The following is an 11,496-nucleotide window of genomic DNA, read 5'->3' on the forward strand; positions in this document are numbered from 1 at the left end:
GTCGTTGATGCAATTAAGGCATGACAAAGCACATAGCATTAATGGGAATTGTGCTGCGGTAGGCCATAACTACGGTTGAGAAATACTGATGGCTCTACTAGCTGATACTTGGGCCTGACGATACCCTGAGGGTATCAAGCCAGCATAGTGATAGATATCAATGAACTTTGATAATGCACTGAGATGTTTAGAATTGAGTGGGTCTGCTTCCCGTGATGTCATGGCCGATCGGAAGTTCAAGAACGCAGCGGAATAATAAGTTACCGAGCCTCGGCTCAACCCCAGCTTTCAGCTTCCGGCGAACCCCCGATGACGACCCTCTACCCGTCTGTCGCGATGTTTCATCTCATCCTTATTTCCGCTCTATCTTCCTTTCCTGTACTATCTTCAGGTATTCAAGATGGATAACAGCTCTCTTTTCGATGTCAAAGTACGTCAACGTTGACATGGACTCTACCTTTTGCAATTGACAACTAACGAGTACATAGGGCAAGGTTGTTCTCGTCACAGGCGGTGCAAAAGGCATCGGCCGCATGATCAGCGAGGGTTTCGTTCAGAATGGCGCTACGGTGTATATATCGTCGCGCGACGCGAAGGCTTGCGAGCAAGCGTGCAAAGAATTGAACGCGCTCGGGAAAGGCAAGGCCGACTTTATCGCAGCAGATCTTTACAAAGAAGATGCCGCCAAGAACATCGCCGACGAGTTGAAGAAACGAGCAGGAAGTATGTCTTCAGCATCTCATCTTGAAGAGAAAGCATCGAGACCGCAATGTGGCAGAAACTAACAGATTGCAGAGCTCGACGTCCTCGTCAACAACAGCGGCAGCAACTGGGGCGAGTCCTTCGACAAGTATCCCGCCGCAGCATGGGATCGCGTCCTCAACCTCAACTTGAAACGTGTCTTTCAACTCACGCAAGCTGTCACACCCCTTCTCGAAGCCGCTTCTACCCCGAGCTCCCCAGCACGCATCATCAATATTGGCAGCGTCGATGGATTGCGCGTCCCCGCCCTCGAGACTTTTGCGTACTCCGCTTCCAAGGCCGGTCTTCACCACATGAGCAGAGTATTGGCGAGCCACTTGGGCAAGCGCGGTATTACGAGCAACACGATTGCTTGTGGTCCTTTCCAAAGCAAGATGATGAAGGCTACACTAGAGAAATTCAAAGATGTCATTGAGAGCGGTATCCCATTAGGGCGAATTGGTAGCCCGGAAGATGTTGCGGGTACGTGTATCTGGCTTTCGAGCCGGGCGGGTTCTTACGTCAATGGCGCTACCATTGCGCTTGATGGCGGCAGCGTTGTTGGAGCTAAGCTCTGAAAAAAGAGAGATAGATGCTCGTAGGCAGCAACATATTTTCGTTCTACAACTCCCGATGTGACTGATTTCTCTTAGTGGCAATGTTCTTATTTGATAGCAAACGTCTTCCGCTGTTCTGTAAAGCATTAATTCTAACACGCAGAGGACTGGCACTAGTGAACATTGTCCAATACCTAGATTCGAACATGAGCCTTATCTGCAGAATTGTCACAAACCTTCACACGCAAATCTCAGATAGCCATACGAAAGGTGGTATATTGAATTGCTACAAGCTGCTACATCAGACCGCTATGTTGGATAACAGTCACGTAGCCTACTCGTGCCTTGCGGCAAAGTCTACTCTGAAGATCGTGCTCTACCTCGTACACGCTCTGGAATGAGGAACAGGTCCTGGTTCTGTGAAACACCAAGTGCTACCACGAACACTTTAGCAGGTAACGGAGATACCCTTGGTAGGCGGGCCAAGAGCGTAGCATTGGCCAGGCGTAGTGACGTTAGCAAATTGGGTGACGCTAGTGCAACTCGCGTCGGTCCAGATGGCCACTGTTTAGAATCAGCTGCTATACCCAGACAACCTCCTTTTTTCATCGGAAAGACACTTACCCTTGCAACCAACATTGGCGTAGTTTAGCTTTAAGCTCCCTTGGCAAGAGTCAGTGATGGTGTTACATCCGGCGCGAAGATCGCCAGAGCCGGCTATGTTGCAAATGGTTTCGGTACAGCCAGGACCGGTGAAGCGGTCGACAGAGGCAACAGCAGCAACCTGACGAGATGCGAAATCTGAAGCCGGAGAGGCAGTAGCCAGGCTAAGGGCGGCAACGATGATGGTGAGGGCATACATATTGACAAGAAAATGATTTTGAGTGAGGGAAAAGTGGAGATGGAATGTTGTGGTTGTGAGCTGAAGATGAGATTGATGAAGAGCGGAAAGAAAATGCCTTTTTATACTTGTGCCCATCCCCCGGGAAATGCTAAATTCATTCTAAAAGTCTGATAAGGTGAGACACCAACATCTTTTCGGGATATTGGGAAGACGTAGCAACATCCTTTTTTGTGCTGATGTTGTTGGTGATGAGAGCTTGGATGTACAGTGCTTCACGGCGTACCCCACGCATGACCAATCGTGTCAGCACTGTGTCAAAGCGACTGTCAGATACTGGAAGCGATACTAGTGAGCTAGATAAGTCGATGTTGGTGTGTTCTAGCAAATGATTTACTTGTAGAATGAAGAATATGAGCCCGGAGATAGTCGGACACAGAGTAAGCCGGTCGGGTTCTAGGCAGTGCGTGATGTTCGTCGGAGCAATCTCACGAGTATAGGAGACTCCTGGAAATACAAAACGAATTGCATAAATCATCAAGGAAGTCTTTTCACCTACCTTTACAGGCGGCCACGTCAAATTCATTCCTGAGAGCCGCACGATTGCTACGTCATCCAGCAAGCCTAAAAGTCCAAAGGTCGTTGAAGACTGTAAGAGCCAAGGAGCAAGACTGTAAGCCTTGCTAGATATCACACATGGCGGTGCTCAATCTAGTTCAGCCGTGCCTGTTTGGCTTCGACGTGCTAAGGTTGAACGCGCGTCTGTCATGCATTCAGTGATAAACTGTGACCCAGAAAACATCAACCCTCAAAGGATTCGAAGAGGGTCCAATATCTCACAGAGACAGAGTCCAGTGTAAACGTGGTTGGTTCGTCAACACTAACCAAAGTCCGTCTTGCGATGTGGTTCGCATCCAACAGAGAGCTATCATTGCGTTGATCATTTGCTTGCTCTGTAAGTGAAAGTCAGCTCGTGTGAGATGCTGATATCGCGGGAGGTTCTACGACTTTGGCTAGCAGCCTGATGTTCTCAGCGTCTCAATAAGCTTCCACAAGTTGGGGCTCGGGTCACAAGCACTTGGCGGGCCGACCCTATCGTGTACTGCTGCTGACGCTTACCGCATCACATTTTTGGCTTGCATTTCCATACAAAAAATGTTATCCTCCGTCTGTGTAGGTAAACGTCCCAACAAGTAATCTATAGTAACGATATGACCACCTTGTGATGAGCCAGGCTATCCGATCTTTGATTCCAGACAGACTCTGAGATAGGTACAGTCGTGGGTTTTGAACCTAGACGTCATGGTAGGATTACCGGATAAATGCAGGTTCGCATCCTAGGTGTGCCTGCATATGCAGACATCCTACGAGACCAGACAACCTGGTTATTGGAGACATGCAGGCAGTCGGCTCTAATCCCTGTATGACAGGAGGGTGAAAAGTCGCCCTACTATGTGTCCTCGGCCGAAGTGAACACAAGCTCGAGACCATTGTTGATAGTCACATGAAGATCAGAGAAATCTTAGTACATCTATTCATCAGGAGGAGGCTTACTTGAGATTGTCTCAGCTATGTATATATGCTTTTGTTACATTTTCTTCCATACGCTGCCTTGCCTTGTCGTTCTCGTATTCCTCGCCACGCCTTTCCTGTAATCTCCTCTCCATCGTATGTTTGCTGTGAAACGTAAGAGCTCTGCCTACACGAGGCCAACTGCTCCATTGAATGGCATGGAGCGGCTCCTTGACTTCTTGGGGATGTACTCAGGCTCTTCCTCGCTGCTAGCATCCACCTCTTTTATAGAACGCTTCTTCGCTCGCGACTTCTTAGCTTTGGGTTCAGCAACTGGAGTTGTAGTATCTTCCATCTTGACGGAGCCATCTCCTTCTGCTTCTTCCATCTTGACAGTAACAGATGCAACCTTCGGTGAACCAACCATTTCTGCAACCTGGTCTCTCATCCCTGGTACATTCTTTGCAGGGAGTGGCGGAGAAGCGGCATCTTCTGGCTTCATATCCAATTTCTGTTCTGATTCCTCGACCTTTGTCGTAGCTTCAAAAGCCTCAGCATCCTCTTCCTCCATCTCTTTTTTCACAACAGGCTTCTTGGCTTTCACCTTCTTTGGCTTCTTGGGTGACTCGATTCTACGCTCTGGCGGTTCGACGATCTTGCGCGTCTCGAAAGTCTTGGTCACAACTTCCTCGAGGTCTATAGGAAGAGAATCGATGCCGTCGATTGAGTCCTCGCCCGCCCGGATCAACACTTGTTCCAGGTCATAGGTGGACATGCATATCTTGTCGACGTTAGTCTTGCTGCATGAGCATTGAAGAAGGACTCACCCAGTGCTTGTAGACCATGGTTTCATGCTCCCCGTCGAACGAAATGGACAGGCCTAGCCTGAGTTCACCCTTCGTGATCTTCACATTCTTGTCGAGACAGTTGCCGCCACGGCAAGCGCACACGCGACGAGCGACGTCGATTTTGTAGAAGCTCACATCCGTGTACTCTTTAGCGTATTTCCGAGCGTCCTTGGCTAGGTCTTCGCGTATGCCCTTGAAGTCTTTGTCGACAGGTTTTCCCTCTTCGAAAGCTAGCCGGACCTGTTCTTGACTCTCCGGGCTGAGTCGATCATAGCCTGGTGCCTTTGTTGGGTCGTCTCCGGTGATTTCCTTCAAACCTGCGATCTGGTGCTTGGTAGCGCAGCCCCTAAAGCCATATTAGTACGTTTCGCTGACCACTACTCTAGGCCTCTAGGATTGCAGATGCATATAGATTACTCACCAGTGGCGCCAGGCCATGTACCACCTAGTCGATTCTCCATCGTCGTACAGCGTGTGAGTACCAATACGTAGTTCTCCTTTCACGATCTTGACCTTGTTGCGCTTGCAGGCTGCCTGGTTGCAGATCGCTTGACCACTATTAGCTTGCTCTATGGATTGTTAACCAAACATTTGAGTGAGAGATGGCGCTCAGAACCCACCGAGACGCCACTTGGGGCCTTTGTCGTCCATGTTGTCAGTTTCAAAGCTCTGGTGCGTGTGGTGCGGATGGACAGCTGGAATAGAGTGATGTGTGGTGAGATGCGAGAGTGCTCAGGCAGGTGCACTTGTTACGAGCAAACACGTGCTGCTTGGCAGCGAAAGAGGAGGCAGCGACAGCGACGTTTTCTGGAAGCAGCATACTGCTCACTTTCTTCTGATACTGACAAAAAGATCTGGGCGAGACCGAGGAAAGATGAGCAGTGAGACGATGCCAGAATCAGGTAGCTTTAGACATTGAGTTCCAAAAAAAGTGAGCTTCTTTGTACAATTTAGAACTCTCCTAAGATCTGAGTACCCTCGCATTTCACACGACGAGCTTTTTCAAAAAGCTCAAATACTACGAAAAACACAATGTGGCTGTTGAAATTCAGGTAAGCATAGCAATGAGTATGGATGCTTAACACCGACTGCGCTATGAGTGTACTCGAGAATGAATTTACGAAAAGGGTATGTAAGTAATCAGCAATAGAAAGACGTGAGATTCAATTGATTTACACTTGAAGAAAATGGCACTCGTATTGGTGAATATTACCTATGCAGATGCTATGGTCAAGGCCTAACTCTGTTTGCTGCGCCACGCTCTCTCCATACAGCGACCGACTAGAAGCCACTCACGACCTCGCGATCTAGTCGAAACCCATACGACTTGTATCTTGGATACCTCCAGCCATAGTAGTAGAAAACTGGTGTCAAGGTAGAGCTTTAGATTTTTCCGCTTGATAGGCTTGGACAGTGACGGAACGGAGACGGTGCGGAGAAGAGCGGGGAAAGTCCGCAGGTTTTAGTCTCCACAATGCGGGATGACTCCGACGTACCACCTGGAGATCTCACACCCCGAACAAGCGTATCTGTAACTGGGAAAGTTTTCGAGAATCGTGAGTCACTTATTGGATCGTAGAAGGGTATAAGACACAACACAAGCATTCTCAGAAGCCTCAATTGCTTCGCCTCCACCTTGGCAATCTCGACCTCCCATCCCAAACATGGCAGAATCTTCAATGGATACTAAGCTATATGTCAGTGGAGAAGATGCAAGATCTTTTGTAACCGCAGTTCTGGTTGGCAATGGAGTCGCCCCCGAAAACGCCAACATCATCGCCAAATGTCTCGTAGCAGCCGACCTCCGTGGTGTCGACACCCACGGCATGAACCGAATCCCTTCGTACATGGAACGCGTACGCCAAGGCGTATTGAATAGTGCAGCAACACCTACTGTCACTCAAGTCACGCCAGTCGTCGCCCAAGTCGACGCCAACAATGGTTTCGGATTCCTTGCCGCCGATGCTGGTATGGCTGCATGTATCGAGTCTGCGAAGACGTATGGTATCGGCATGGCCAGTATCAAGCATTCCAATCACTTTGGTATGAGCGCTTGGGTAGTTCAGAAGGCCCTCGATGCCGATATGATGAGTTTGGTATTCACAAACTCTAGTCCTGCGTTACCGGCTTGGGGTGGTAAGAGTAAGCTGCTGGGTGTTTCGCCAATTGCATGTGGTGCACCTGGCAAAGACCAGCCGTTCGTGTTGGACATGGCGCCATCGATTGCAGCTAGAGGAAAGATCTACAAAGCAAAGAGGAGGGGAGAGAAAATACCTTTGGATTGGGCCTTGGATAAAGATGGGAAGCCGACCGATGACCCAGAAGCGGCATTAGATGGCGGCGTAATGCTCCCTATGGGTGGCCCCAAGGGTTCAGGTCTAGCTGTAATGATGGATGTCTTCTCTGGCGTACTTTCCGGTTCGGCATTTGCAGGCGATGTAACCAATCCTTACGATCCGTCTAGACCATCAGACGTCGGTCACTTCCTCGTTGCTGTGAAACCAGACCTTTTCATGAGCTTAGATGACTTCAGGGAGAGGATGCAGATCTTGTACGACAGAGTCACGGGTGCTGAGAAGGCAGCTGGGGTAGAGAGAATCTACTTCCCAGGTGAGCTCGAGCAGATACAACAGCAGGAAAGAGAGCAGAGTGGCATTCCATTGGTTCAAGCGGAAGTAGACGCGCTAAATGCAGAGGCAGCAAGGGTTGGCGCAAAACCGTTGGTTGTGAAGTAAGCTTAGGAAGAGAGTATGATGCATGAAGATGCAAGAACTTCAATTCAATTAGTTGAAACACTTTCAGAGGCCCATCAGTCATACGTGACCTCTAAAGTAACGATGAAAGTGCGGAGATTTGATGCGACTATAGCACGCAATCATACTGCTTACTCCTCCAGGAAGCTTTCGATCGTTTGCGCGTACCTTGCAGCGTCCCCCAAGCCCACCCACCCATCTCCCTCCTCATTGCCATCCGCAAAGGCAAAGAGGCACCCCATAACATCCCTTCCGACAATCGGTATCTCCTTCTGCATATCACTCCAATCCCAGCCGATAATCTCCACTTGCTCAGTATCGAAGTGGTGAACTTGAATCACTACTGGACCATCATTTTCGCTATTCTGAAAAGACGAACTCGTGGCTGACGTAACGCGGATCTCGCCATATTCGCAATTGATAGTCCAGGTGAGAGCCGGCGTTCCAGGAAATGGCTGGCCGCGACGAAACAGAAAGGAAAGTGTTGCGTTGGGAACAGTAAGTGGCGAGGGTTCTATAGCGGCATGTACGGAAAGGAGGTCGGGGACGTTTGATGTTGTTTTCTCAACAACCTGCATACTTTTAGGGTCGCGTATGCGAACGTTGGGGCGCTGAATCTGTGTTTTAGAGTGCACGGATGCTGGATCGAGTTGGCCGACGACCGAAAGTACGGCGTCAAGCACTGCTACCGTTAGCACTAAACAAGTTTTGCGCCGATGAGGTGCTTACCATGACCAACACCTATCACGATCGGATTGCCGCCGATGTCCTTGTCTGCAAAGTATTTCAAACCTAGGGGTAAAATCTCCCTGTCCATCGTTCCACCGAAAGCACGAACGTCGGAGCTCAGCACTTTGCCTAATCTACCTTTTCCACTATCCAAGACATCCCGCAACTTGACCACCGGTGGCGCCCAGCGTCTCTGCAGACCCACCGCAACCCTTGATCCACTTTTCTTCGCCGCTTCAATGAGCTCATTGATATGTTCTCTGTTGGCAGCAATTGGCCATTCGACGTAAACATCCTTACCAGCTTTGACACTTGGAAAGATCGTCTCGAAATGCTTATCAACCCGTGTATTGCATATTACCAGATCGATGTCTGGATCCGCCGCAAGATCTTCTGGCGACCCGTATGCCTTGGTTCCGTCTGGAAGTCCATATTTCTGAATCGCCGACTTTGCAGCGTCAACGCTGCTGTTTGACAATGCGCTGATGGTGATCTTCGAGCGGCCAGTTGCAGTGAGGAGAGCTGGGAGGTGGGCCGCCGAAGCCCACGATGTGACAGCTGAGGAAGAAAGCCCAATGAGCGCGGCACGAATTGGTTGAGTAGTTGATTTCATGGTTGCAAGGATGCCTTTGTAGATTTGAATACAGACCTTTGAGTTTGCCATTTCGTGATGCTTTGAGTATTTCGATATCCCATAAGGCGTCTGCTTTGTAATGCAGCGCATTTGTAAGCCCGCATGAGGAAAGCGCGAATCGAAGGATCTGACGCTGTACTTTCAGAAGGTCAGCAGACAATCAAAGAAGCATAGCGGCAAGCTGAAGACAACATGTTCCAGCAGTCAAATGCAAGGGCTGCATCCATATCAGGCGTCCAATATCTTTTTCCTAATGATGTTTTGTCGCGATCCTTTGCTTATAGATCTTTTCCACTCGCTGCGGAATCCTCTATCAAGACGTTGAGATACGTTCATTTAGAATGCTAACCATATCAGTAACGATAACAAGCCCTGATACAGGTCAATTGTTCAATGCAGGCTTCGTTCTCGGAGGGGATGTGACCAAAGGAAACTGTGTCTCCGTGATTATGCGTGTGGTAAACACCACAGATAAACAAAGCTTGACAAAGATGAAAGGAAGCTTGGGTCCTTGTCAACTATGCTAAATGTGAAGACCAGGTAGCTTCAGCCAAGAGTGTGCGACGACGTGGCTCGGCCTCGGGAGCATGAAGACGAGTGAGCTTGCAGGGGCGCAGCAAGATTGGTTATAAATGCGATAGGTCCCAGGATTACTTAGCATATGTTGTCCAGCTAGGCTCAGGGATTGTGTAGTAGGTTGACATCGCCATGTGAGAGGTGCCATTGTTCCAGCATTATATCTCCCGTCGGCATGGTGCACGGTACTGTTAGATTTCCAGCTGGGTTCTGTCAGCCGTTAGTTGGGATGTGTTGAGGAAGCGACACGAGAGACGCGAATGCGATGATTTCATTGCGGAAAGTTTATTCGGTCCGGACATCTTGGGCAACGTATTGGATATTTCACCGTGGATGTGCCGGCTGACGAATGGGGAGGCTAGTGGGAAAAAGGACTAGACGACACGCCACTATCGCTTTAGGGGATCGTGATGTATACTCCTAGCGTCAGCGATCATCTCGAACGGCTTCCCGCCGCTCCCGGCATGCTCAGCCCTGCATGTCGAACCAGTAACGATACGAAGAACAGAGTTCTTCTCCTAGGATGCCATCCGTGGTAGCCTTGGGAGTGCTGGTTAGTGGAAACGGTTTTGGCCCCTTTTATGATTGCATCTTGCTCGATAGTCTTGCATAGTCGGTGACAACTGCATTGTCTTTTCCTATTTTTTTTTCCTTTTACGAGGCTGTGGCGGCTGGGAATTGACCACTAACTAATTCACCCCTTCCCGCTTGTCTGACTTCGCCACGCTTCTTACGACTGACCTGTCTCCCAACTCTACTTCTTCTCTCCTGGCAACCCTCCTAGGCTTCATCAACATGCCGGGCCCTATCATGTCATACAACAAACTGGCGATCATCAGTGGTGTGTTTGTTATCATATGCATTCTGATAATTTCGACGACAGCCGGGCTGCATGAAAGCGGTTCCAAGGTGGTCGAGAAGATTAAGGAATCCGCAAAGGAGGCAGCCAACGATGTCTGCAACAACGACCGCCCAGTTTTTGGCAAGCCTACGATCAGCGACTCCTTCCTCAGGCTCTACGAATCCATAAGGCACCCCATAGACGATCCATCGTATACCGACGCGTCGGGAAAAGTACACGAAGTGAAAGAAGATGCGCCATGGTGGAGAGAACCACTTAGGAGCGAAATATTGATTGTGGACATCGATACTAGGGTACCCAACAAGAAGAATGAGCTGTGGAACAAAGACCGTCTGAACTGGGAGACGATGAAGTCGGAGGGCGATGGTGGTATGGTCAGCGCGGCCTTTATGAACCACTTCTTTTATGGTCCGTACCAACTTGCGATTTTTACGTCGTCGTTGTAGCACTGACATTGTACAGCGCAAATACACGGCTACGACTACCGCTTCATCAACGCGCACGACATGGAGGGAATGCACAACACATGGGTGAAGCCGCACGTTCTCCACGCCCTCCTTAAGAAGTACAAGTTTGTCATCTTTATTGACGCCGACGCAACGATAAGCCACCTCGAAGTCCCGATCGAATGGCTCTTCAACCGCTGGGGTATCACACCGGAAACCAGCATCGCCATGCCCTTCGATACACGACAGACGCTCAACGGCGACGAACACGCATCCGAAGATAGCCGCGGGAAGCTCGCCCTCAACACTGGCGTTGTTATTGCGCAGTCCCTTCCACATACCTTCGATATGCTAGACGCATGGAAAGAATGCCCAACTGGTGTGCGCTATCCAGACTGCAAGCGGTGGGCCGAGGAGTGGTCACACGAGCAGAAGGCGTTTTCGGAATACATTCGATACGATTTCAATCCGAATGGTACCAACATTGTCGAGATACCATGCAACGACGCGATGGGATACCCGGGTCTGACCGAGCATACATGGATTACGAGCAAGTGTACAGGCCAGTTTATCAGGCACCACACGATCGATAAACAGCGAACGAAACAAAGCACCGAGGCAGCTATGATGCAGAGCTTGACTGATTTGCTGCACCAGGAGTTGCATGGAAAGCGGGATACGTACTTTGTCAAGGAGAGCAAGGAGAGCAAGAAGACGAAGGTTGGCGGGGACGAGCCTGATCTTATACGCCTCACGAGTAGCAGATGAGGTTGGGAGGAAAGCTCAGTTAAAGCTTAGCATGCGGGTCGGAGTTTTTGGTATATGCATTAATACGGCGAGGCCACCCGCGACCTCGATATGAGATGGCAGATATATAAGATACCCCCAACGTTTAGGTCGCACTGTTTTTAGTTATGTACTACGAATCAATGTGAGTGTCAAGAGGGTTCGAAACAGCCTTGTCAGTATAGATAGTCGATCTAGCGGGACTCGCATG

At 49.6% G+C, this 11,496-nt stretch overlaps 6 protein-coding genes across 6 annotated transcripts; 3 read left to right on the forward strand and 3 right to left on the reverse strand.

Moving 5' to 3' along the window:
• Positions 1–400: 400 nt before the first annotated feature.
• AA0111_g3628 (hypothetical protein) lies at positions 401–1,319 on the forward strand (the record flags this gene model as incomplete). Its single annotated transcript, XM_028649535.1, has 3 exons — positions 401–430; positions 489–723; positions 796–1,319. The coding sequence occupies 3 exons, from the start codon at positions 401–403 to the stop codon at positions 1,317–1,319; spliced, it is 789 nt and encodes a 262-aa protein (XP_028509070.1).
• Positions 1,320–1,746: 427 nt separating this feature from the next.
• AA0111_g3629 (hypothetical protein) lies at positions 1,747–2,160 on the reverse strand (the record flags this gene model as incomplete). The annotated part of the gene is made up of 2 exons (XM_028649536.1): positions 1,747–1,862; positions 1,923–2,160. 2 exons carry the CDS (start codon positions 2,158–2,160, stop codon positions 1,747–1,749), a joined length of 354 nt encoding a protein of 117 aa, XP_028508964.1.
• A 1,678-nt stretch (positions 2,161–3,838) lies between these two features.
• Positions 3,839–5,150, reverse strand: AA0111_g3630 (hypothetical protein; the record flags this gene model as incomplete). The annotated part of the gene is made up of 4 exons (XM_028649538.1): positions 3,839–4,432; positions 4,479–4,845; positions 4,921–5,068; positions 5,120–5,150. The coding sequence occupies 4 exons, from the start codon at positions 5,148–5,150 to the stop codon at positions 3,839–3,841; spliced, it is 1,140 nt and encodes a 379-aa protein (XP_028508831.1).
• Positions 5,151–6,163: 1,013 nt separating this feature from the next.
• AA0111_g3631 (hypothetical protein) lies at positions 6,164–7,234 on the forward strand (the record flags this gene model as incomplete). Its single annotated transcript, XM_028649539.1, has 1 exon — positions 6,164–7,234. One exon carries the CDS (start codon positions 6,164–6,166, stop codon positions 7,232–7,234), a length of 1,071 nt encoding a protein of 356 aa, XP_028508832.1.
• A 149-nt stretch (positions 7,235–7,383) lies between these two features.
• Positions 7,384–8,594, reverse strand: AA0111_g3632 (hypothetical protein; the record flags this gene model as incomplete). Its single annotated transcript, XM_028649540.1, has 2 exons — positions 7,384–7,934; positions 7,982–8,594. 2 exons carry the CDS (start codon positions 8,592–8,594, stop codon positions 7,384–7,386), a joined length of 1,164 nt encoding a protein of 387 aa, XP_028509021.1.
• Positions 8,595–9,986: 1,392 nt separating this feature from the next.
• Positions 9,987–11,267, forward strand: AA0111_g3633 (hypothetical protein; the record flags this gene model as incomplete). Its single annotated transcript, XM_028649541.1, has 2 exons — positions 9,987–10,461; positions 10,516–11,267. 2 exons carry the CDS (start codon positions 9,987–9,989, stop codon positions 11,265–11,267), a joined length of 1,227 nt encoding a protein of 408 aa, XP_028508783.1.
• Positions 11,268–11,496: the final 229 nt, after the last annotated feature.

Source organism: Alternaria arborescens (assembly GCF_004154835.1).
Source record: "Alternaria arborescens strain FERA 675 chromosome Unknown contig_6, whole genome shotgun sequence".
Taxonomy (NCBI): domain Eukaryota; kingdom Fungi; phylum Ascomycota; class Dothideomycetes; order Pleosporales; family Pleosporaceae; genus Alternaria; species Alternaria arborescens.